We start from the raw sequence: 26,658 nt of genomic DNA on the forward strand, positions 1-26,658 counted from the left end.
GAAAACCAAGAGGCGAGTACAGAAAGCATTAAAAAATATTTCATGAGTTATTTCACAAAATGTAGTGGTGGGGAAAAAATAGATGTGGAGAAAATGCAGTAGTAATCTAAACTGAGACAGATTTATCACATTTTTACACCATGACTTCTCTATTGGAGAAATGTTTAAAGCACTTACATACATAGTAATCAGAGTCTGAAATGTAAACATAATCTTATACTAACTGCTAAATAACTGTATGTGTGTGCTAATTCTTTTATTTATTTGTTTTTTTATTGAAGTATAGTTGATTTACAATGTTAGTTTCAGGGGGTACAGCAAAGTGATTCAGACATATATACGTGTATATGTATACATATATATTATTTTCCATTATAGGTTATTACAAGATATTAAGTATAGTTCCCTATGCTATACAGTAGGTCCTTGTTGTTTATCTATTTTATATATACTAGTGTGTATCTGTTAATCCCAAACTCTTAATTTATCACTCCCCCCCTTTGGTAACCATAAGTTTGTTTTCTATGACTTTGAGCCTGTTTCTGTTTTGTAAATAAGCTCATTTGTATCATTTTTTTAGATTCCACATATAAGTGATATCATATGATATTTGTCTTTCTCTGTCTGGCTTACTTCACTTAGTATAATATTCTCTAGGTCCATCCATCTTGCTGCAAATGGCATTATTTCATTTTTTTTTTTAATGGCTGAGTAATATTTGTACTAATTCTCATATGTATTTTAGACATTCCTCATCCTGGGACTCATGATCTTGTCGTTAATGGTAACATATCTGACAAGGCCACATCTATTTATTCAACAAGTATCTACTGAATGCCTACCATGTGTCAGATACTGTCCTAGGTGTTGAAAATATCCTGGTGAATAAGAATTACAAAATCACTGTCCTCATGGAGTTTATGGTCTGGTAGGAAAACAGACATTAAGCACATAGTTACCCTCTAAAATGAAATGATTTCAATGATAAGTGCTATGAAGAAAAAGTTTAGGGTCCATGAGATTATTATATAACGGGCAGGGGGTGGTTTTAGGGAAGGCCTTCCTGAAGCGCTGGCACTTAATCTGGAACTTGAAAGATGAGCAGATTTTGGCAGGGTGGGCAGGGGTCAGATCATGCAGGGTCTTGTAGGCCAAACTAAAGATTTCTAACTTCAGTCTAAAAACAAGGGGGGAGAATCTGGAAGGATGTAAGCATGGATGTCTTATAACTGTAGCTGTATTCTAAAAAAGATTACTGGAATAGTAGCCATGTTAGATGTTGAAACAATTTTGTAGTGATTAAAACAGTACTGCCAGATGAATTAAATGGCAACTCAATGGACAGAAGAGAAAGTTCATCAGAAGACTCACTATATATAGGAAACTTGTATATGGTAAATAGTCATTTCAAATAACTGGAGGAAGAATGGATTACGTGTTAACATGTTTTGATATTACAGTATCCCTCTAGAGAAAAAATAAAGTTGGGTCCATACTTCAGAAGTTTAAAAATACAAAAAGACCCAGAAGAAATCATGGAAGGAGTATAAAAAATAATATTGTGGGTGCAGAATGCCTTTTCTGAGTAGTGGATTTCAAAATCCAGACATCATAAGAATAGTGGTGGTTTGGCTTAGGCCCTGGAGAGATGGCAGTGGGTGGCTTCAAAGCATATTTTGGAGGTGGAATCAGCAAGAGCAGGTGATTATTGAATGGGGTGGGTGAAAGAGGGAAAGAGTAGAAAAATGTCAAGGATGACCTAAGGAATTCCAAATCTGTAGTTTGAGGAACCCAGTGGGTAGTAGTGCTGCCTACTGAAATGGGGAAGAATGGAGGGGAGGAAGTTGCTGGGATAATAAAAAAAAATTCAGCTCTGGATTAAAACATTTTGTGCTTCAAAGGACACCAATATAAAAGAAAAAGACAGCATAGAGAAAAACTATTTGCAAATCTGATAAGGGACTTGTATCCATAATATATAAAGAGATCTTAAAACTCAATAATAAAAAGACAACCAGATTAAAAAAATGGGCAAAGGGTTTGAATAGACATTACTCCAAAGAAGATATAAGAATGGCCAGTAAGCACGTGAAAAGATACTCAACATCATTAGTTATTAAGAAAATGCAAATAAAACCCACATGAAATACTACTTCACACCTAGTAGGATGGCCATAATAAAAAAGATAAATAATAACATGTGTCAGTGAAGATGTAGAGAAATTGGAACCCTTATACATTGCTGGTAGGAATATAAAATGATGCAGCAACTTTGGAAAATAGTTTGGCAGTTTCTCAATACGTTAAACATAGAGTTACCATGTGACTCCACACTTCTGTAACTGAAAGTGGGGTCTGGCTGCTCGCCACTCAAAAGCCAATATTGGTGGAAAGGAAAGTTTGCTTTATTTTGGATGCCAGCAAATGGGGGGGTGAGGGCGGACTTCTGTCCAAAGGCCGACTCCCGCCATGACAATCAGGGGGCAAGAGCTTTTATAGACAGAAGGAGGGGGCTACATGCAGAAACAGCACTGTCAGCTCTGACAGTCACCTTGAAATTGGTCATGTGGTGGTCTGACCAGTGTCATCTTGATTGCTTTAAGTACAGTTCATCTTCAGTTCTAGGGTTGGTTTGTTCCCAGTTCCTTGAGGCCAGTTCTTGGAATTGTGGCAGCTTATGTCGTGGCTACAGCCTGGTCATCATGTAGTTAACTTCTTCCACCTGGTGGGGGTTTCAGCATCTACAAGACAGCTCACAGGATATGGCTCAGAATATTATCTATAGCACTTGAGGAGGAGCTAAAGGTCCTTGACTATGCTTAATGACTAAACTATTATTATTTAGTCTTGTTGAACTGTTTTCCTTTGTTTCTGCATTTTCTCACTTCTCTGATTAAACTTATTCTTTGGCTAAAGTTTTTCCACAGACAAAAGGCAGGCAGAGGACATGGCTGGGAAGGACCATAGGGTCCTGCTCCGTTTCACTTCCACTCCTAGGTGTTTACTCAAGAGAAGTGAAAACATATGATCACAAAAAGCCTTATGCACGAATGTCCATAGCAGCATTATTTGTAATAACCAAAAAAGTGGAAACAACCCAGATGTCTATCAACTAGTGAATGGTAAACAAAATGTGAAATATTCATGCAATAGAATATTTGGCAATAAAAGCAAATGAAATACAAGCTACAACAGGGATAATCCTCAAAAACACATGAAGTGAAAGAAGTCAGTCACAAAGACCCACATGTTGTATACCATATACACAAAATGTCCAGAATAGGCAAGAAACAGAAAGTAAATTAGTGGTTGCCTAGGGCTGGGATGGGGAGAAACAATGGGCAGAATGGGGAGTGACTGCTAATAGTTACAGGGTTTCATTTTGGGGGTCAGGAAGATGTTCTAAAGTTAGATTATAGGTATGATTGCACAATTCTGTAAAAAAAAATATATATATATATATATAAAAATCCATTGATTTGTGTATTTCAAACAGGTGAACTTTATAGTATGTAAATTATATCTCTATAAATCTCTTAAAAAATTCAACTTGGGATATATTAACTTTCCTAAGCCTGTGAATCCTCTTAAAGGACTCTGCTCTGGTGTACTTGGGTGAAGGGCATCTGAACAGGTCCTGGGGAATGTCAGAAAGCCTCAGAGTTTAGGGATTGGGTAGAAGACCTGGATGGGGAACAGACTGCTGTCAGGGCATCTTGTTTTCTTCTTCCAGGCTCAGGGAGCGAGGCCACGCCCCTCCCTCGTTTCCTAGCAACCAGCCCCGGACTCGCGCTCCTCCTCAAGCCGTCACTTCCTCTCCGCGACAGGAAGTGGGGTCAGAGCCGGCAGTTTTCCCGGGTGTTCAGCGTTTGCAGCGTCTGCAGCAGGTGGAGAAGCGGAGTTTCACTGGACCTCGCTGCCTACCTGTCTCCCGGGTTCCACCTCCCGCGGGTGAGGAGGTCCTCAAGGAGTCAGAGGGTCTCGAGGGTCCAGGCCTGCGCGAGAGGAAGGCGAGGCCCGGGAACGCGTGGCCGGCGGGGCGGAGGAGGGGGCTGGCGGGCGACTCCCTGGGGTCTGGGATCAGCTCAGCGTGGCTCGGTGTCTGCTGCGGCCCCGAGAGCTTCCCGCGTCTCCCCCGCGGACCGCCGGGGTCCTGGAGACTGGGACTCCTCTGCGTCCCTCCTGCAGGATCCCCTTCCCCCCTCTTTAAAGGAGGACCCCTCGTAGAGAAGACTCGCCGGACTGCTGACTCCCTTCCCCGCCCAGACCCTGAAGTGACCTGCCATGACCTCCGTGTAAGCGAGCGATCGGCTTGTGACACTTCCCAGAGTCCCCCAGGGTAAATGTTTGCACGTGTGCACGGCCGTGTGTACATGTGTGTTTTCATTTCCTGCAAAATCTGAGCTAGGAGAACCCTGGGCTGTGTTTGGCAAGTCGGTATTTTGGTTTACTTTTTTTAGCATCCCTACCAGGGGTTCTTCCTTGTCGTTATGACAAACCAAACGACTCTGTGCCTTCTGTTAGCTGAGTGGGAAGGCACACTGGAATTAGGCTGGGCGGGCTCAGGATATGCCGATTGTTTGGATTTTTTTAGCCCGACCTATTTGTATCAGGCGATTCTTAGTTAGATTTAAGTTTTTAATATGTTTGGGTTTTCTATTCAAGACTAAAGGTTCTTCTTGGACAAAGACTGTGTCATATAGTACTTTTGTAACTCTTATAGCCCCAGCATAATACTGAACACATTAGTAAAGGCTTATTAAGTTTTAAATTTAAATATCATAAAATACACATTCTAACATTTTCAGCTTAATAGTGATGGGGCCTATTTACATATAAGTCAGCTCCTGGAAAGGACAATATAAAATAACAAGATCTTTTAAGATAAATATGTCTGAAATCTAGAAGCTGCCCAGAAGGCTAAGGACAGTGCTCTCGGTGGAAGAGAAATAGGTATATCTATCTTACAGGAAGAGGCCACACAAATAATGGTGTTTCATTGCTTGTTCTTTTCTTTTTCCTTTTCTCTTTCCTTCCTTTTTTTTTTTTTTTTTTTTTTTAAATAGGTGTTGTATCCTAACTTACTGAGGTGCTTGCTGCCATTATGGGAAACCAGCTTGCCGGCATTGCTCCCTCCCAGATCCTTTCTGTGGAGAGTTATTTCTCAGACATCCATGACTTTGAATATGATAAGAGTCTGGGGAGTACTCGGTTCTTTAAAGTTGCTCGAGCGAAACACCGAGAAGGCCTGGTGGTTGTGAAGGTCTTTGCAATTCAGGATCCCACGTTGCCTCTAACCAGCTATAAACAAGAGCTTGAGGAACTGAAAATCAGGCTTCATTCTGCACAGAATTGCCTGCCTTTCCAGAAAGCAGCAGAAAAAGCATCTGAGAAGGCAGCCATGCTCTTCAGGCAGTATGTGCGAGACAACCTCTACGATCGCATCAGCACCCGTCCATTCTTAAATAACATTGAGAAGCGCTGGATCGCTTTCCAGATCCTCACAGCTGTGGACCAAGCACACAAATCTGGAGTCCGTCATGGGGACATCAAGACTGAGAATGTGATGGTCACCAGTTGGAACTGGGTCCTTCTAACTGATTTTGCCAGTTTTAAACCCACTTATCTTCCAGAGGACAACCCAGCAGATTTCAACTATTTTTTTGACACTTCACGGAGGAGAACTTGTTATATTGCTCCTGAACGTTTTGTTGATGGTGGATTGTTTGCCACTGAGTTAGAATATATGAGAGATCCTTCAACTCCACTTGTAGACTTAAATAGCAATCAGAGAACAAGAGGAGAGTTGAAGCGAGCAATGGATATCTTTTCAGCAGGTATGTGAGTTGGTCAACTTTGCTAGGGTGGGAGTGTGCATTTACTTTAACTCTTGAACATAGAAAATTAATTTTTTTGGTAAATCCTCCTACACTTTTCAGATAGATGCAGTATTCTTTCACTGGACGTGTTTCAGTACCTAGAAAATCCAGAAAGTGGTCTACTCATTCAGATGTTTAAGGAATATTTGAATTCTTTCTTCTGTATATGTCAGGCACTGTCTTAAGTGCTAGAGACATAGATGGGTAATTATGTTTTTCTTTTCAAGGTGCTTACACTTTAATGGGGAGAGAGATACGATACTGAAAAAAGACATTTCAGTGCACTGTGGTTTGCTGTGGTGGTGATAAACTTAGGCTGCTGTTACAGGAACGTATGGATACTTAAATTAATCTCTGTGGTGGTGGGTAGAGTGGCAGGATCAGGAAAGGCATCTCTATTGGAAGGAAGGTATTTAAACTGAGACCTGAAAGGTGATTGGGAGCTAGCTATGGGAAGGGTAGTTTGTTTCAGACAGAGGGTGTTGCTTATATGAAGACTTGAAGACCAGAGCATGATGCATTGATTTATTAGGGGACTTTAAGTACTTTAGTACATCTGGAACGTAGGGTGTGAGGTAAGCAAGGCCCAGATCAGAAGGGGTCTGGTATGCCTGTGCTAGTCTACAGGAACATTATCAGATACGTGTTTTAGACAAAACACTGACTGTAGCAGGAGATGGGAAAGCCAGTTAGTAGTCAGCTGCCACAATTCAGGTAAGACATGGTCCTGACTGGCTTCAAGTTGTGACAATTGGAGAAGGACTGGAGAAAAGTAATGCTTAAGAGATAATTAGTGGGTAGAATTGTTAGGATTTGTTGATTGATTGGAGGATCAAGAACACTCCTATTACCCCGGCTTGGGAAACCAGGGGGATGGTGATACCAGTCACTGAGCTAGGAGACACACGAGGAGGAACAGATAGGGGGTGGGAAGATGCTGAGGTCTGTATTAGATGTTGAGTTGAAGGTGTCAAGGGATATGCAGGAGAAGATGTGTGACAGGCAGTTGTTACAAGGTTTGGTACATAGAGGTGTGGGGTGGAGATGGAGATTTGGTAGCTATCAGGAAATAGGTAGTAGTTACTGTAGCCAAGGGAATGCGTTTATAGTCAGGGAGTTTGTGGAGAAGTGATTCTTAAGTGTTTTTGGCTCCCCTTAAAGACTTTGATGAAACCAGTGACCTACTTCTTTGGAAAAAAGTACCATACATTCATATACATTACATACACAGACCACATGAAGCTTGGTCATGGATTGTAGGCTATCTATGAATTTCTGGAGGAGAAGTGGGCTGAGGGTGGTATCCTGAGGAATACCATATGAACTCTAGCATCACTGCCACTTTTTGTAAATTTTGCAAAGGTTGGCTTTAATCTTTTTCTCACCTGTAGGTTTCCTACAAGGAAAACATAAATTGAGTTGTATTTTAGATTATTTAGGAAAAGTGACATAATTAATGAAGAAATGTTTTTCATCTAGGGGAACAAATGAGCTTTGTTAAACAGGATTGTACCTCTCTCTGTTGGTCTGTTCAGCTCACTAGTCTATGTCCCAAGGTAATACTGAGGGAAGGTATTTTTGATGAGGTGGGGTAGCCTCCGCGTTGTAAATATAACAAGATTAGAAATGTAATCCATCAAAGTCCCAACCTGATCAGTGAATTTATCTAAATTTTTCTTGAACTATTTTTACCTTTTAAACTTACTGTTATGTAAATAGGACTCCTCCAGCTTAGAAATGTGATCACTTTCTAGCTTCAGCGGATCATTTTATAGCTTTTTTTTAAATAAAATTGAGGTATAATTGACATATAACATTAGTTTCAAGTGTACAACATAATGATTTGATATTTGTATGTGTTGGGAAATGATCACCACAAGTGCAGTTAACATCTGTCACCATATGTAGTTAAAAAAATTTTTTTTTCTTGTGGGTGAGAACTTTTGAAATCTACCCTCTTAGCAACTATAGTCACCTTGCTCTGCATTCCATCTCCATGACTTATTTATTTTATAACTGGAAGTTTGTTATAGTTTTAAAGTTTCAAGGATTGATGAAGAGTTTATATTTATCCTTTCTGTGTGCATTATAGTCATTATAGTTTTGTGAAGTTCAACAGAATTCTTACTCAGCATTTGTTTTCCAGACTAAAGAGCTCTACGTTTTGGCTGAAGATTTCATTTCTTTGAAAGGGGTGGGTGGGATCTGTTCACCTCCCACTGCTCCTAAGATTTGATTTAGGCTCTTTGGGTTTGAATGTTAGGCTCTCTGGGTTTGAATGTTAATTTTCCCCATCTTAAGGCCTATCCATGGTTCCTGGCTGCTAGTTTGGGGGAAGTGTATATATTCTGTGTCTCTGGTCACATATATGGGCAGAGCCTTGTTTGCTGGAGATCTTTCATTCATTCACTTGACAAGTATTTGAGTGCCTATTATGTGTAAGGGACTGTTGTGTAGGTGTCGGGAACGCAGCTGTGAACAATACTGGTAGAGTTTCTGCACTCATGGAGCTTGCATTCTAAGTGTGGGCAGGGAGAGAGAATAAAAAAGTAAATAAGAAAGTTAATTTTCATTAGTGATAAGTGCTGTGATGAAGTGCTATGGTTTCTAAGTGGATGACAAGGGCTAGTAGATAAAATGAAGGCCTCCCTTGAAGGTGACATTGATCTGAGATCTGAATGATAAAGAAGGACTCAGTGATGATAAAGGCAACTTGAACAAATTGTTCTATAGAGAAATACCACCCCATAACACCTCTTCCAGAATACCATTTTAAAAGTTGCTGGAAAGGGAACTTCCCCGGCGGTCCAATGGTTAAGACTCTGAGCTTCCACTGCAGGGAGCATGGGTTCCATCCCTGGTCAGGGAAATAAGATCCTGCGTGGTGCGTGACGCATCCAAAAAATTAAAAAAAAAAAAGTTGCAAGAAAAAAAAATCCTATATTTACCTCTGTATTAGTTTGCTAGGGGTGACATGACAAAATACTCCAGACTGGGTAGCTTAAACAAAAATTTATTTTCCCTCAGTTCTGGAAAGTTCCCTCAGAGCCTGGAAGTCTAAGATCAAGGTGCCAGCAGGGTTGGTTTCTCTTGAACCCTCGCTCCTTGAGTTCCAGGTGGCCACTTTTCCCCTGGTGTTCCTTCCTCTTATAAGGACACCAGTCATAATGGATTAGGGCCCCACCTTTATGACCTCATTTAACCTTAATTACCTCTTTAAAGGCTCTGTATCCAAATAGTCACATTCTAAGGTGTTAGGGCTTCAACACAGGAATTTAGGGGGGTGGTGAGAGATGTAGTTCAGTCTGTAAACAATCTCCATTTAGTTGTAAATAAATGTTCTTTATTTTTACAGTATTTGGAAATAATTTCAAACTTAAAAACTTGCAAAAATAAAAATAGTACATAGAACACCCATAAATCCTTTACCCAGATTCACCTGTTGTTAACATCTTGTTCCAATTGGTTTATCACTTATACCTTTTCTCTGCACTCCGTACCCCACACTCCCCACCCTTCCTCCCCACTCCCCACCCCTCCACGGCCCTTTGCCCCAAGTACTTTAGTATTTCCTAAGACCCCACTAGTCTCTTACATAAAGTTTATGTAACTGTATGTTGCAGTTACCAACTGCAGTGAATTTAACATTGATACAATTATTTACACTTTTTATTCTAATTTTGTATTTGACCCAGTAACAACCTTTATAGCATTTTTCCTCCTCCAGGACACGACCCAGTCTAGGGTCAGGTATTGCATTTAGTTGTCATGTCTCTTTAGCTTCCTTTAATCTGGAACATTTTCATAGTCTTTCTTTGTCATTATGACATTGACATTTTTTGAAGAATACCTCTCCCCTTAAATTTTTAAAAATTATTTTTATACTCTTTATTTAAAATAATAGACTCATAGTAAGTTGCAAAAATGATGAAGAACCTTTCACACAGCTACCCCCAGTGACATCTTATATGACTGTAGTACCATATCAGAATCAGGAGTTGACATTGGTGCATTACTGTTAACTAGACTTACACCTTATTTAGTTTTCACCAGCTTTTACCTGCACTGTGTGTACGTGCTTGACCTCACCTCTTTCTTTTTCAATAGAATGGTCCTCATTTTGTATGTATCCTCTGTTTCCTTGTGATTAGATTCAGGTTATTCATTCTCAGTAGGAATACTGTGTAGGTGATGATGTCTTCACAGTATCGTATCTGGGGGCAAACGGTGTCTGTTGGTGATGTTAATTTTGATCACGTGGTCAAGTTCTTGCCCAATTTCTCCCCTCTGTAGTTACTTTTTGTTTTTTTAATCCCTTGCAACTAATAAGCAACCTGTGGGAAGAAACTTTAAGACCATGCAAATATCCTGCCAGCCATCACTGTTTCCTCTTTGATCTGGTGTCTGTTGATCATTCTTGCCTGATCTGATCTTTACTATGATGGTTGCAAAATGATGACCTTCCAACTCCAGCTCTACCTCCACATTTACCAGTAGGCCCTCAGTATTCTTGTGTGTTCAAGTGTTCTGTCTTTCCCCTCATTTATTTATTATTATTGGTATGGACTCTTTAATTCCTGCACACAGTTTGCTAATATTTTTTGGAGGATTTTTATCTATATTCATCAGGGATTGGTCTGTAGTTTGCTTTACTTGTGATGTCTTTGTCTGGTTTGCTACTAGGGTAATATTGGCCTCATAGAATGACTTGGGAAGTGTTCCTCCTCTTCTGTTTTTGGAATTTGTCAAGGATGGGTGTTAATTATTTTAATGTTTGACAGAATTCACCTCTTAAGCCACGTTGGCTTAGGTTTTTCTTTGTGCGAAGTTTTTCATTACTAATTCAGTCTCTTTAAAAGGTCTATTCAGATTTTCTTTCTTTTTAAGTCACCTTTGGTAATCTTTATCTTTCTAGGAATCTTTCCATTTCATTTAGTTTATCTGTTTTTTGGCATACATTTGTTTAAAGTATTCCCTTATAATTCTTTTCATTTCTGTGATGTTTGTAGTAATGCCCCCTTTTTCATACCTGATTTTCATAGTTTGAGTCATCTCTCTTCTTAGAAAAGCTTGTCAATTCTGTTGAGCTTTTCAAAGCACCAACTTTTGGTTTTGTTGATGTTCTCTATTGTATTTTATTCTCTATTTCATAAATTTTCACCCTAATATCTATTGTTCCTTTCTTTCTTTTTGCTTTGGTTTTAGTTTGCTTCTTAAGGTTAAGATTATTGTTTTTTTAAAAATAAATTTATTTATTTTATTTATTTATTTTTGGCTGCATTGGGTCTTTGTTGCTGCGCACAGGCTTTCTCTAATTGCTGTGGGCGAGGGCTACTCTTTGTTGTGGTGCGTGGGCTTCTCACTGTGGTGGCTTCTCGTGTTGTGGAGCACGGGCTCTAGGCGTGCGGGCTTCAGTAGTTGCAGCACACGGGCTCTACTTGTGGCTCGCAGGCTCTAGAGCACAGGCTCAGTAGTTGTGGCGCACAGGCTTAGTTGCTCCGTGGCATGTGGGATCTTGCCAGACCAGGGCTCGAACCTGTGTCCCCTGCGTTGGCAGGCAGGTTCTCAACCACTGCGCCACCAGGGAAGCCCTAGGTTATTGTTTTGAGCTCTTATAAAATAGGTGTTTATAGTTATACATTTTCTCTAAATGCTGCTTTAGTTGCATCCCATACATTTTTGTATGTTGCTTTTGTTTTCATTCCTCTCAGAGTATTTTCTAATTTTCCTTTGATCATTGGTTATTTGAGTGTGTTGTTTAATTTCTACATATTTGTTAATTTTTCAGATTTTCTTCTGTTACTGATTTTTTTCATTCTATTGGGGTTTGAAGGATGTAATTTGTATGATTTCAGTCCTTTTAAATTCATTGAAGCTTGTTTTATGGTCTAGCATATGGTTTTATCTGGAGAGTGTTCCACATGTACTTCAGAAGAATTTTGTACTCTGTTGTTAGATGGCGTGTTCCTTTGATGTCTGTTAGATCTGGTTTATAGTATTGTTCAGTTCTTCTATTTCCTTCTTGCTTAAGGTGTTCTTAATAGCTATTTTAGTTTTTTATTCTAAAACTTGACACTGTATGGATAGAAATTAAGAAATTTATTGAGTGTTTATTATGTATCAAGAGCTGTCGTAGTTGCTGGAGATTTTTCAGTGGACAAAATAGACAAAAATCCCTTGTGGAGTCTGCATTCTAGTGGGTATATGGACAATAAAGAAATAAATACATAAAATATATAATGTGGCATTTGGTGATGTGGAGAAAAACAGCAGGGAAAGGGGAAAGGGAATGTGTTAGATGACGAGTGTGGGGTAGTTGTAGTGGGGGGGCTTGGAATTTTAAACTGGGCAATCAAGAAATGCCTTACTGCTAAGATGACATTTGATTCAAGGTCTAAAGGAAGTTTAGGTGTAAGCCATGAGGGTGCTTGTGGGTATAGTATTCCAGGCAGAGGGACCAACACATGCAAAGGCTGTGACTAAGGTTGTTCAAGGATCTCCTTAAGATTTGTTAAATGCATGTCATATACTGATTCAGTGAAACTGCTTTGTCTTTTTGGGAATGTAGTTGCTTTATTTATTCCTTGTTTGAAGATTATGTAAGTGAAAAATGAAAGGTATCTCTCTTTCCCTCTCTAATCTTACAGCCACACTTCTTAGCTCTTCTCATTTTATAAGTGTGTCTGTTCACTGGTTTACTTTATTTCTTTCTTCCTAGGCTGAAAGCTTCATGAGGGCAGAGTTATCTGTTTTATGCACTGAGTCTAGTGTGTAGTAAACACCTGATAACTTTTTGTTTAATGATGAATAAATGAGTTGTCAGATGTGACTTCTCAGTAGTTTCTTATGAACTTAATATCTATAAATTCACATTTTAAAAGAACACTTTCTTATGGCTCTTAATCTGTCTTTGTATCTCTGAATGTATGTGTGTATATAACATGTGTAATATATTTGTTTTCAGTTATAGAACAAGGAAGTAATTTTATTTGATTTAATTTTTTTTAAGAAGGAGAAAAATTAAGTAGGCCTTTTTTGACTTCATACTTTTAGAAACTGATGATTAGGCAATAGACGTTTTTCCTGTCTTGCTGGATTGTAGTTGTATGTTGCATTAAACATTTTAATTCGGTTTACTTTGAGTTTTGCATCTTGAGGTTTATGAATTCTCTGAATTCTTGATCTGTATTAATATCTTGCATTTCATTTTTAATGGAATTACATCTGCTATTTTCCAGGTTGCGTGATAGCTGAGCTTTTTACAGAAGGTGTGCCACTATTTGATCTCTCTCAACTTTTGGCTTACAGAAATGGACAGTTTTTCCCTGAACAGGTGCTGAATAAAATTGAAGATTGCAGTATCAGAGAATTGGTAACTATGCTACAAATATTTCTCACTTTTGCATTAGTCAGTTCTCTGGAATGTTCTGAATTTGGGACAAGCAGTAAAACCCCATAGACTCATATACCAGCCTATTGTTTTTACTTTGTTAGGCAGAGGTGTACAATTTTTTTCCCCTTCTTAGGCACAGAGCTCATTTGACTTTATATTACACACACACACACACACACACACACACAGACACATGCACACACGCATGCACGCATCTTTCCATTATAATCTTTAGCTCTGCTTTGGACAGATTTGGAAGGGAGTAAGGAGGTGCTTGGGGGTTAGAGATTGTCCAGGATAGAGCTTGCTAGTAAGAAATGAAGAGGATAAATATCTAAAATGAGGAGACAGGGAACAGCATCTTGAATGTAATACAGCAGTATAGGGGCATTTCATATAAAAGCAGCTAGCTTTGTGTACCTCCCTTGACCCTGAGGGCAGGTCTGGAAGGGGAGCTGTAGAATCACACATTAGTATAGCAGAACAGATGTGAGGAATTCTGTGGGAGGTCACGTAAGCTGTATATCCACAGTACTGTTTGAGGGGATCTTTTCTAAGTCAGTCAATACAGTAACTGATGCATATGATGATGACTCTGAGCCACGGAAAGGTTATGTATATTTAAAATGTTCTTTAGTAAGGTAGGGAAACATGCGTTTTGATTTCTCTTACAAATGGCAAATATTAAGAAATCAGATGCTCCAGAGGAAGCCAGTTTAGCTCACGTTCAGTGAACAGTACACTGGATTAGGAGTTGGCGTACCTGGCTGTTGTAGGCGTGGCACTCCTTATGTTGTGTTGGCGAAGTAACTTTATGAATTTGGGCCTACCTTTTCTTAACTGTGAAAGGAGTGAATTTTACTAATTTTTAAGGCTAATCCTCTTTATGTGTCTGGCCCATCTGGAGTATGTTAATACTTGATTTCTTGTTGCTTTATAGGATGATAGTAGAGTCACATATTACTCAGTAGTCAGGTTCTGAAAGTAGTTTGAAAGATAAAGATTAGAAAGAGCCAGAATTACCTCAAATATCCTTTAAATCATGTGTTAAGTTGCCGTTGTAGCTTTCATCTGATTTAATTTGCTGTTCTCAAATCTATTTTTCACTCCCTTTCTTGCCTTGGTATAGGTAACTCAGATGATTCACCGTGAACCGGATAAACGTTTAGAGGCAGAAGATTACTTAAAGCAGCAGCGTGGCAATGCCTTTCCTGAAATATTTTACACTTTCCTTCAGCCCTACATGGCCCAGTTTGCCAAGGAAACATTTCTTTCTGCAGATGAGCGTATTCTGGTTATAAGGAAGGATTTGGGCAACATTATCCACAATCTCTGTGGCCATGATCTGCCAGAGAAAGCAGAAGGAGAGCCTAAGGAAAATGGGCTGGTTATCTTGGTGTCAGTTATAACGTCCTGCCTACAGACCCTTAAATACTGTGATTCCAAGCTTGCTGCCCTGGAACTTATTCTCCATTTGGCCCCAAGACTAAGTGTAGAAATTCTTTTGGATCGTATTACTCCGTATCTTTTGCATTTCAGCAGTGACTCTGTTCCTAGGGTGAGGGCTGAAGCCTTGAGGACGTTGACCAAAGTTCTTGCTCTTGTCAAAGAGGTTCCTCGCAATGATGTTAACATCTACCCGGAATATATTCTGCCAGGCATAGCCCACTTAGCCCAGGATGATGCTACTATTGTTAGACTAGCCTATGCTGGTAAGAGCTTATTGTCCAAGTAATAACCACTCATATTTTTGAAGTTAGTGACTATAATACCTCTTGCTTCTCTGATATCTTTGGGAATTCCAAGAGTGAACTTTGGTCCTTGAACTATTTGTGTACATTTTAATAATATTTATAGCCGATCTGTTCCTGGAACTCAAGCTTTGTGTGTACCCTTATTTTTGAGGTTATCAGAATTATTAAGTGAAAAATATATAATATCAGAATCTTATAATTTTACTGGGAGTATTATATTTAATTTGGAGTAAGACTAATGTTCACAAGTATGTGCTTCTGATCTAGTGTCTTTAGGCCTTTATAAAGTTTCTCTGAACAAATACGTTTGTTTGAATATCAGTATTAGGATATAACAGTCTATTGCTGTTGAAAAAGATTAATTTTGCTGGGTAATTTGGTGTTGAAAGGACCTAGCCTGTTTGTTAAGTTACTGAATTTTAAGGTCCTTTCAGTTACTATGATGCTTAAGAAGTGTGGCTTCTTTGTGATGAGGTGAGTGTGTTATATCACAAACTTACCCGTTTTATTTGTAATTCTTGCTCATAAAATGAGTGACACAGTCATATTGTTAGCTCCCCAAGTTAATTTTGTAATGCTTATTTCTGCATGGAAAGTGTCATTGAAACATTTACATAATTTCATCATTAATTTTTAAAATGTAATCTGTTGGAAATCAGGAATTCTGAAGTCTTTGTAAGTGGTACATAACATGTGGTGATGATATTGTCTCTTTTTTTGAAAGATACTTGCTTATTAGTTCATTATTTTATGATTTACTTGTCATTATTTTAACGGAATGTGAAAAATGGTCTTTGGACTCTGTCTTTATGGCTAGGCACATCCACAAAGTGATTGGTGGTTGTTGGCTTTTTAAAAAATACGTATTTTTAAAAAAAATTTATCCATCTGCCTATTTATTTATGGTTTCTGATTTCCATAGCTGTATAGGTGTAAATTTTAGGCTTAGAAAATTCAGGATTTCTTTAAGACATATCCAAGTTTATCATTTGGAACAAAGCATGTTTACAATTCACTTGATAAATAGAAATACAGTTGACCCTTGAGCAACGTGGAGGTTAGGGACGATGACCCTCCACACAGTTGAAAATCCCCATATAATTTATAGTTAGCCCTCTATCCATGGTTCCACATCTGTGGATTCAACCAACCATGGATTGTGTTATACTGTAGTATGTACTCTTGAAAAAAAATTCGAGTGTTGTTCAAGGATCAACTGTAATTGAACTGGATAAAATTAAATGAAAGAAAAGCTTATGATTTTTAAAAAACAAGCTGTAATTTTTAGACTATTATGACGTACTTTTGACCCAGTGTATCTTGCTCTTTTCTCAATTGTGGTAAGTAGGTAAGGTTCTGATGTGTAGGTACCATATTATCATACTTACATTCAATTTCTAGCAGTCACAGCATAAAAACAATAGCTACTGTTTATTGAAAAATCTGCTTTGTATATACTGCTCAGGGTTGCAAGGGTTAGTTGCAAAAGATATAGAGATTCTAAAATAGGTTCTAGATTCTAAGATTTTAAGATCTGTGTATCTCTTGAAACTGACACTTGGAACAACCTTGAGCAGTAGATGTTATAGTGCCTTCATTTCCCAGCTGAGGAATTGGGAATGGGAGAGGCTAAGGGACACGACCAAAGTGTATCTGGACTAGTTCTTTCTCAGTTCTCAGAGCTGCTGGTCTAGACCTTGATTTTGAAGCCACCTGCTTTTATTTTACCCAGGTGTGCTGGGTCTTAGTGGTAAGAGTCCATGGTAACCTAGGGTCAGTGCCCCATGCCACCCAGCCATGGTGAACCATGGCTTAGTGCATGATAAAGCTGCCTTTTTAGATAGAATAGGAAGTCTCTTTGAACTTGTATGGCTAAGTGTAATTAAACCACACATGTCAGTAATTATAAAAGTTTAAAAATCAATTAAAAAATTTCTTTTATAGCATTGTTTTTAAATTCAGAGATGCTGGTCTAGATTTGTTTCTTGTGTAAAGTGAACTGACAAGTGTGTTGTGGTTTATGAACTTAAATGGGGAGATAAACATAGATCTGCTCAGACTTGAGAGGTGCCCAGGAAAGTAAGAGATTTTTCCTAATAAAGATATTTTCACTAAAGTGGGGATATTCATCTAGAACCATCAGGGGATGGTGTAGAATTCTCCCATCTTTAGGGTGAGCAGGCATTGCAGGGTATTAATAATTTGCTTTTTAGAGGTAAATTTTTGTTCTACTCAGAGCAGTGTTGAACCTGGCAGCAGTGGGGCGTGGGACTCCAGGATGAAGGGAATCACTGTATTCAATAGACTCAAAAATGTCAGTTATTGTGGGATGCATCTCAATTTCAGAGATGTTAAAAAGTGAAGAAAAAGTGAGTCTTAGAATCAATAAATTAAGGTAGTTTATGTTCAGTGCTACTCACTGCTGAGAAGGAAAAGAGTGCCGTCTTTGCGGGTGTGGTCGTATATTAGGAAGCATGGAAGTGGGAGGAGAAGAAGGATAGGGGCACAGGAATAAATAAAAGTGGAAGGAAGAGGAAAGTATAAGCAAAGAGGAGATATAGTTAACAGCAAATGTGATAGCAGAACTTAGAAGTAGATACTTTCACAGTGGTGAGGAGTATAAATAGTCTTAACAGATGATCAGAGAGAAAGGAGAAGATACAGACCACTGCAGGAGTGTGACAAACAGTCTCGCACTTTGGTTCGCCAAGAACCTCAGAGTATCACTTGTAAAGCAGTCCAATAAGGGTTGATGCACTTTGGTAATGGTTCTTTGAAGTGGATGTGACTCAGTTATGTATGAGGAAACTGAGACTCAGATTGGTTAAGCAGCCAGCTAGTAAGTGTCAAGGTCAAGGTTTTTTTTTTTTTTTTTTTTAATTAATTAATTAATTAATTTTTGGCTGCATTGGGTCTTTGTTGCTGCTCGCGGGCTTTCTCTAGTTGCGGCGAGCGGGGACTACTCTTCGTTGCGGTACACGGGCTTCTTATTGTGGTAGCTTCTCTTGTTGCGGAGCACAGGCTCTAGGCGCACGGGCTTCAGTAGTTGTAGCTCGAGGGCTCTAGAGCAGGCTCAGTAGTTGTGGCACACAGGCTTAGTTGCTCTGCGGCATGTGGGATCTTCCCGGACCAGGGCTCAAACCCGTGTCCCCTGCATTGGCAGGAGGATTCTTAACCACTGCGCCACCAGGGAAGCCCCCAAGGTCAAGGTTTGAGCCAGGGTCTGTGTTATTCCAAAGGCCAGCTTGATCTGTGATTTTAATGTGAAAATGTGTTTCTCTGTTAGCCTACTGCATATCTCTTACCTGATAAACTGTTTAAAAGGTCGGTCTTTGTGGAAGGATTCAGCTTTTTTTGCCTCAGATGTTTGAGTGCTATATTTTGGGCTATTTGGTATTTTTTTCCAGTTTTATTGAGATATAATTGACATACATCACTGTATGATTTTAAGGTGTAGAGCATAATGGTTTGACTTAAATATATTGTGAAATGATTACTGCAGTAAGTTTAGTTAGCGTCCATCATCTCACATAGATATAATAAAAAGAAAAAAAAAGAAAAAAAAATTTTTCCCTTGTGATGAGAACTCAGGATTTACTTCAATAACTTTCATATATACCATACAGCAATGTTAACTATAATTATCATGTTGTACATTTCTGTATTTTTTAAAGAAGCTTATGATTTATTATTAAAACAGGTAGTTTGGGTATAGTTGTAGATTATGAGATTAGTTACTAAAAGTCTGATTAGGTTAAGTGCTAAATTGAAAAGTCCTGCTTTTCTTTAGTCTTATGATTATTATTTATATGTATTAAGACTTAGGGAAGAAAAGTTATAAGTATTACACACATTTATGATTATAATTATTATGAATTTTCTCCCTTTTATAGAAAACATAGCTCTGCTGGCAGAAACAGCTTTGAGATTCCTGGAATTAGTACAGTTGAAAAATCTCAGTATGGAAAATGACCCAAATAGTGAAGAAATAGATGAAGTTACACATCCCAGTGGAAATTATGACACAGGTAGTATGATTTTCTCTTCCAGATTTTCTGTTATTTAGAATGATAATGTGAACTTGCAACAAACTCTCACTTATAATTTTAATGTAAAATGAAAGAATACCAGATTTATAGAGGGAAGGATTCTGCTGTCTGACTGTTCTCTTTTACTCTTATACATTGTTAAATAGCCAGAAAATGACCAACTTGTCACCACAGATTCTGAGCTCAGTAGTTTTTCAGCCAGAATTGGTTTGTGTCAACAGCAAAGCTAGCTGAATTATATAATTCTTACAGGGTAAAAGAAAAAAACATTGGAAACACCATGGCCAAAGAATCTAAACCTTTTCTCCTTATGTGAGTATATTTTGAGTGTCCTCAGTCATAAACTGTGTTTCTTTCATACTACCTATGATTTATGTATCAGAACCCACACCTTTTACTGTAAAGGAACAATGTGATGGTAAATTCTGTGAGGTTAGAGTCCCTGCCTCAAGTTTCTCTACATCCACACAGCTTTTAACAGGCTTTTAATGAATGTTTATTATGTTAAAGATTTAGAAGTCAAATAATGTACTTAGATCTATTTCAAGATGTTTCTAGTTCAGAAAAACTAGAGAAGTCTACTTTTCAGATTTTTATGCTGTAGACAATTGTAGTGTCTCAGTTACTTGTTAGAATGGGTCATTTCATGCAGCAAATATTATTTGGAGTTGAAGACACTGGAATAATTTTAAACTTATAGAAGGATGTATCAGAAAGGAAATCCTCACTTTTTTTCACGGAGTTACTTAGAAAATAATACTGTCCTACATCCTATAACCATGTAATTGGACCTTTTAAATAATGAAGCTAGGCATTAAAACTTTTGGGGAGTTAATCTGAAGTGTTTCTTAATGTGAACATAGAATTGTGCCTTTCAGACTGCCTTTTCCCTTGACAGTGGCTGCCCTCATTCTTTTAGTCGGCAGTTAATTGCTAAACATAAGCTTTGCATCAGGCAATTCGTGTGCTTGCTGTAAGCACTAGGGATATAGTGGTAAATAAGACAGAAAAGATCCCTGCTCTTGAGATTGTTTCAGTAAGGAAAAGACAAACAGCTAAGTAAATAAATAAATGAAAAGGGGAGGGTAGGTAGGTGATAAGGTCAGAGAAGAAGGCAGTGGCTAGATCATGTAAAGCCTTGTCAGGACTTGCAATGTATTTTCTGGCTTTCTAAAATATAATTAACCGACCTTTAAAAATGCTTTCTCAAAGGATTGCCCTGTACCATCAGATTATATCCTGAACCAGTCCAGTAATTTGAAGTCCTTGATTAAGTTGATCTCATTGGGGCAGTATGATCTCCCTCTGGTGCTTCCCCATAGTTTTTCTTTGAGCCTTATAAATAGAGCTATTAACTAGTGAGATAGTAACCATGCCTGTGGCATCTGCTCATTAGGATGTTTTGCAATCTATATTTCATTTTCCCAACTATCCTTCAGAGCTTTGAGTAGTGGAAAAACTTAGTAATTATAGACTTTCTCTCGTGGCTTCTGTAATCATTCTGTTTTCTCCAAGGAGTGAGAAAGACTGGGTCTATATGTTTGGAGAAAAGAAAATTGATCGTATTTTTCCTTTTTTTTTTTTTAGAGCTCCAAGCCTTACATGAAATGGTCCAGCAGAAAGTTGTCACTTTGCTAAGTGACCCTGAAAATATCGTGAAACAAACCTTAATGGAAAATGGAATAACACGGCTGTGTGTATTCTTTGGACGTCAGAAAGCCAATGATGTTTTATTGTCCCACATGATCACTTTCCTCAATGATAAAAATGATTGGCATCTGCGTGGAGCTTTTTTTGATAGTATAGTTGGTATGTTTTTTGTTTGTTTTTAAATTTATCTTTAAGATTTGAATTATCTTCTCAAACAGATACTTTCATGCAGTCTGAAAGGTGACAGTACTACCAAATTTTATTAGTAATGAAATGAGTTCCTGGTATTTCTGTCTTCATGCTGCTTTTGGTTGATGGAAGTATCTTAGCTGATCAAGGGATTGGTTAATAAAACTGATATACCCTTATAAAGGGATACCATGTGGTCATTAAAAAGTATGTTTTAAAAGAACATTTAATGACCTGGGAAAGTACCATGAAATATTATTAAAATGACTGAACCCAGTTGTGTAAAGGTAACAATAACAAGTCATATGTTTCTTAACAAGGCTGAATATACTAATATGTGAACAGTGATTATCTCATATTTGTCAAATTTTCTATAGTAAACTCATCACTTTTACAATCAGAAAATAACAAAGTATAATTATGATTGAAAATCAATCTAATTAGAAAGAATTAAAGCTTATAGGCTTTGCTTTTTGTAAACTGAAAATTTGTGAAAAATTAATCAGCTTTTTTCCTACTGTTTTTTCAAAATGTTGCAATTCTTAATTTTCAGATTTATCTAAAGAAGAGAGACATCTTGTATTTTATCTGCATATGACTCCTATTGCATTTAGATTCAAAATTAGAAAGAAATGGACTTTATTTTGGTAGATTGTCATGTTTGACACAAGATTGAATATTTTTCTTTTTGGAATAATAACTGATCATTTTCCACCTGATTGTACTGACCTTTTCAATTTTAGTTTTGGTCATTTATGAAATGTTATATGCTAAAGCCATATTATTAAAATTACCCACTAACCCTTTTTATATCATTTTACACATGATTATAAAGCTTGTCTATTAACTCAAAAGATTTAAAGACTATTCTGCACACTGGAAAGCTTTGCAGGTATCCAAACTTTCTCATGTAGTAGCAGAAGGCTGTAATAGAGTTTAGATTTTGATTTCCAATAATCTGGGAAAGTAACTGCTAAAAGGTTTGCTGTTGGATGTTTTTCCTAAAAAATAAAAAAAGGAAAGAAACTCATATAGCAACAATATTCCTATTTTTGTGACTATTAATGTGTAATGTTTTGGAGAAAAGGGTACTTTCTACTTTTGAAAAGCCTTGAAATTGCTGTTCTTGCTTTGTTATAACTGGAGATTACTGTACCTCCTCTTTTCAGACATCTCTAGTTTGTTTTTAATTTTTGCATTAGTTTATTGATTCATGTCAGCCTTCCATCTTGGACTCCATCTAACTCAGTTCCTAAATACAGTATGCTTTGCTTCTCACACCTTTCTGTCTTTCATGCTCTCTTCTTTCAAATAATCTTATTTTTATTTCTTTTCTTGGGAAAAGGTGGTTCTTGGAACTTCATCTATTGGTTAATTCATGTGTATTTTGAAAAATGGCCTTTATATTAGTTCTTTTTTCATTTTAAAATAATTTTCATTGATTTTTTGTTTGTTTATAAAAGTAATACATACTTGCTGTAGAAAAACTGGAAAATTCGTGAAGAAAACAAATCCCCTCCAATCCTCTAGCCCATGTACAGCCTCTGTTAATGTTTTGTTTTTTTCCTTCCTGTGGGTCATCCTCGCCTTCTCCTTCCACCCATCATCCCGTTCTGCCATCTGTGAGGCACTGTTGTGTGCTGGCTAAGAGCAGGCACTCTTGGTGACAGACTTCTGGGTTCAAGTTCTGGCTTTGTCACCTACTGGTTGTGGTTCTAGGGGAAATCATTTAATCTTTTGTGTGTCTTAGTTTCCCTATCTGTAAAATGGGAATAATAATATTACCTAACTCACTGGTTGTTGGGAAGATAAAGTGAATTAACATATGTAATAGTGCCTGGCACATAAGTGCTATGTATGTATTGTATTACTTCTTAGTCTTGTTATTTTTTAAACTTTTTTCTAGGAACATATGTATATTCTAAGCATTTTCTCATGTCATTAAAAATTCTTTGAAACCATAATTTAATAGATAGAAATATTTCATTATACAGTTTTATCAAAATTTATTTAACTCTTCATTTGAATGTTTAAATTGTTCTAACTTTTGTCAACCATATATTATACACATAATCATTTACATAAATATTTGCCTGATTATTTTCTCAGGCTAGAAGTCTGAAATTTTAATTACTGAGTTAAATAATATGAACATATTTTTAAAACTTGACACATTTTATAAGCTTTTCAAAAAGATTATATCATTTACTACTCTGATCAGCATTGTTTGATAGTACTGCACAGCCTTCCAGTGTGGAATAGGCTTCAATCAACCTTTGCCTGTTGGTAGCTTAAAGCAATGACTTGTTTTAGTGTATATTTATTTGCTTATCAGTGAAGGTGAAAAAAATATCTCATGTTGATTACTTATTCATATTTCTTACTCTTTGAATTTTTAATTTATTATTTTGGCCCCTTTTTTGATGGTGTTATGCTTTTCTTATTGATTTTTTCTGAGCCTTTTATATATACATTAAAAACAATAACTTTTTCTCTTTTCTATGGCACTTTTCTCAAATAACTTGACTGTTATTTTTTATGTCTTTTAAAATAATTTTAGTGTTGTCAATTTATTTGATCTTTTCCTTTGTGGTTTTTTTTTTTTTTTTTTTTTTTTTTACTTTTGTGCTTAAATATTTTCCCATTTCAGAATTAGGTTAATAATCTGTTGGGCACATGTCTGTTTTGTTTTGCCTTGTTTTAATGCTTTATTTTTTCACATAAAAATATGAACTGTTGAATTGATCTTTATTTTGGGCTATGGTATGAGGTAAAATCTAAATTTTTCTCAGAAATATAGCCAATTTTCCTAACACTATTTACTAAACATTTCATTTATTTTCCATTGATTTGTGAAGCTTCTATTATCACCTATTGCATGCATCTTTTAGGGTTACTTTTCTAGATACCCTATTCCATTGATTTTTTTCACTTCTGTACTCAATATTACACTCTTTTTATAGCTATATTATATTTTAATTATTATATATTTATAAGCAACTTTAGTATCTGGTAGAATAAGCTCCCCAGATGTCAATCTTCTTTTCCAAAATATTTTGAGCTATTTTAGCTCATTATGCATTTCAGTTTGTAAAGTTTTTAAATATAATCCACTGGAATTTTAGACAGCATTTTTTCTTTTATTACAGAAAAAAAATTCTAAAATTATTTCTCAATACAGTGGAAATATGCTCTTGCAAATTACTCAAAATATATGAAGTAAGTATGAAAGGCAATAGTTGCACTTTCCAGAGGCACCTACTCTGGTTTGTGGTTTTGGTTTGATATCTTCAGGTGATTATTGCCATGTCTCTAAATACTATTTTCATATTACTCTTTTTAGGATTATCAACTTTACACTTTGTCTCTTGACTTTTTTCTATGCCACACGAAGATTTAACTCACTCATATCATACCCCAAGCCCCTTTTGCCTCTCTGTTTTGAGATGTAGATCTTTAGTTTGTTGTTTTTATAACTTTAAATAGTTCAACCTGTTTCTTATTGGTCTACTTCTGACTTGGACTACAAGGAATTTAGTGCCTGCCTTCCTCCCTTCCTCCCTTCCTCCCTTCCTCCCTTCCTCCCTTCTTTTCGTTTTTCTTCCATTCTAATTCTTTTGTTGGTTGATAATTCAACTAATTGTTAATTGACAGTTCAACTAAACAATTGCATTTTCATAGTTGATAATATTTACATTCTGTTATGTAATTGTAATAAAGTCTTTTGTGCTTGTATAGACTGATTCTGAAAATTCAAAACAATTTACATGATTAAGAATGTGTAACTTTTATTGACTTTAGAGCCAAGTAGTGCAGTATATTTATAACTGCTTCACCACAATTCTAATGCCATAACTCCTTTATCACTTGATGAGAATGTTTATAGCATCAAGGTCAGTGGATTCTTTTTCTATCCTCTGCAAACTACTAAATGCACATTTTAATTTATTTCATTTTTACACTATGACTTTCTTGAACAATTTTTTTGTTTGTCATGGAGTTTCAGAGTTTTTTGTTTTCCTTTTAGAGAGAAAAGTAATATACCTTCCTCACTTTATATTATCTAGCTTCTTTCTTACCAGTTTTATCTATTGCTTGTAGTCTGTTCCATTTTTCTTCTTGATAACATTTTCGAAGTTTATTGACTTTTAGTTCTAATTTGGGCTGATTAATTTCTAGATCTTTACTAGCTATTATCCTTTTTTCCCCATTGAATTCCTGGGTTATATCTACCATTTTTACATTCTACATTTTCTTTATTTTTCTGGAGTACATCCCTAAGAACTTTCTTAGAAATGTTTGCATGGGAGGTAAACACATATAGTCCTGGCATGTCTCAAAGTGACTTATTTTTGTTTTCTTATTTTATTGACAGTTTGGGTATAAAATTTCTTCCATAACCTTGAAGGTCTTGCCCTGTTGTGTTCTAGCCTACATTGCTGCTGAAGATCATCTGATGCCAGTCTGATTCTACTTCCTTTTTAGGGAATCTGTATTTTTCTTTCTGTAAGCTCATAGCATCTTTTTTTTCCCTTGCTGTCGCAGAATTTCTTGTAGATTTGCTGCATTGGTGTGGGTCTTTTTCATCTATTATGCTCGGTAGGAAATGCAGTGTCCCTGCCTGGATTGTTGCTCAATATATTTGACCTTTGATTAATTTTATTGTTTTACTTAATGGCATTTGTACTTTCAGGTATAAAACAATCATGTAATGTTGCTTCTCTTTTTCAGGTGTTGCCGCCTATGTTGGCTGGCAAAGCTCCTCAATTCTCAAACCCCTGCTGCAACAAGGTCTTAGTGATGCTGAGGAATTTGTTATTGTGAAAGCTCTTAATGCCCTTACCTGTATGTGCCAGTTAGGGCTGCTGCAAAAACCCCATGTCTATGAATTTGCCAGTGATATTGGTAAGTTTTTGTTTCTCAAAATTAGGATGGGAAAATTAGGGAGTGGTAAGAGAAATAACAACTGATAGGGCATTGTAAAGTTTCTAGGCAATCTAGAGTGAGATTTTCAGCTTCATTGTCCCTGTCATGTGTGTGTCTGTGTGTGCACACCCATGTGCATGATTATGCCTGCATGCTTGTATGTATGTGAGCGACACATAGGCACACACACAGGAGCACTGGCCCTCCAGCCCAGGTTGGGAAATACACCTTTGTTTTAATCTGTAGTTAAGTCCTGATGATCCTTGAAAAATGAAGATTTTTTTTTTTTTTTTTTTTTAAACACAATGTGGATTAAGTCTTTTACTGCTCTGAAGAGTCAGCTTATGTTTTTGGCCACTTGACCATTAACCAAGTTGAAACTGGATGTGGAGGATTGTCTGTGACTTCTGTCATTGCACTGATCGCCAGTTAAGCATTCATAGTATTGACGTTACTACTGTTAGTAATTTTATTAACCAATGAAAGGAATTAATTCCTTGACCTTTATAACAGTTATCTAGGTCCATCAACTTAAAATTCAGAATAAGAGCAAACAGGTACATGTGACACATTGTAAAATTAAAAATATTAGAAGCTCTTAGTCTTCTTAACACTTCATTTTAAGAAAGTAACCAATGTATTGATAAGATTGCAAGTTGGCTTTGTACTGAGAAGACATGAAATCTTAGGAAATTGCCTTTTTAGATAAAATACTTTATTGCTGCTGAGTGCTTTGCCAAGAAAATTTATAGGAAGCCAAAATTAGTTAGATTTGGTTAATAGATTTTTCTTGAGGCAATCCTCAGAGAAAAAAGGCA

The 26,658-nt window shown here is 36.9% G+C and overlaps 1 protein-coding gene across 6 annotated transcripts in view; it reads left to right on the top strand.

The window, feature by feature from the left end:
* The first annotated feature begins 3,847 nt into the window (after window positions 1-3,847).
* PIK3R4 (phosphoinositide-3-kinase regulatory subunit 4) overlaps window positions 3,848-26,658 on the top strand; it is a 73,487-nt gene continuing 50,676 nt past the window's right edge. For 4 of the 6 annotated variants that reach the window (XM_059920356.1, XM_059920359.1, XM_059920360.1 and 1 more), the window contains exons 1-7: window positions 3,848-4,339; window positions 5,067-5,837; window positions 13,118-13,251; window positions 14,402-14,984; window positions 18,920-19,054; window positions 20,663-20,884; window positions 25,646-25,819. In XM_059920356.1, the coding sequence (XP_059776339.1) occupies window positions 5,105-5,837; window positions 13,118-13,251; window positions 14,402-14,984; window positions 18,920-19,054; window positions 20,663-20,884; window positions 25,646-25,819 (1,981 nt within the window). In that variant the 5' untranslated portion in view covers window positions 3,848-4,339; window positions 5,067-5,104. The remainder of the gene's footprint in view (window positions 4,340-5,066; window positions 5,838-13,117; window positions 13,252-14,401; window positions 14,985-18,919; window positions 19,055-20,662; window positions 20,885-25,645; window positions 25,820-26,658) is intronic. The other 2 variants (XM_059920357.1, XM_059920358.1) reach the window with 2 other exon arrangements.

Source organism: Balaenoptera ricei, chromosome 4, assembly GCF_028023285.1.
Source record: "Balaenoptera ricei isolate mBalRic1 chromosome 4, mBalRic1.hap2, whole genome shotgun sequence".
NCBI lineage: Eukaryota > Metazoa > Chordata > Mammalia > Artiodactyla > Balaenopteridae > Balaenoptera > Balaenoptera ricei.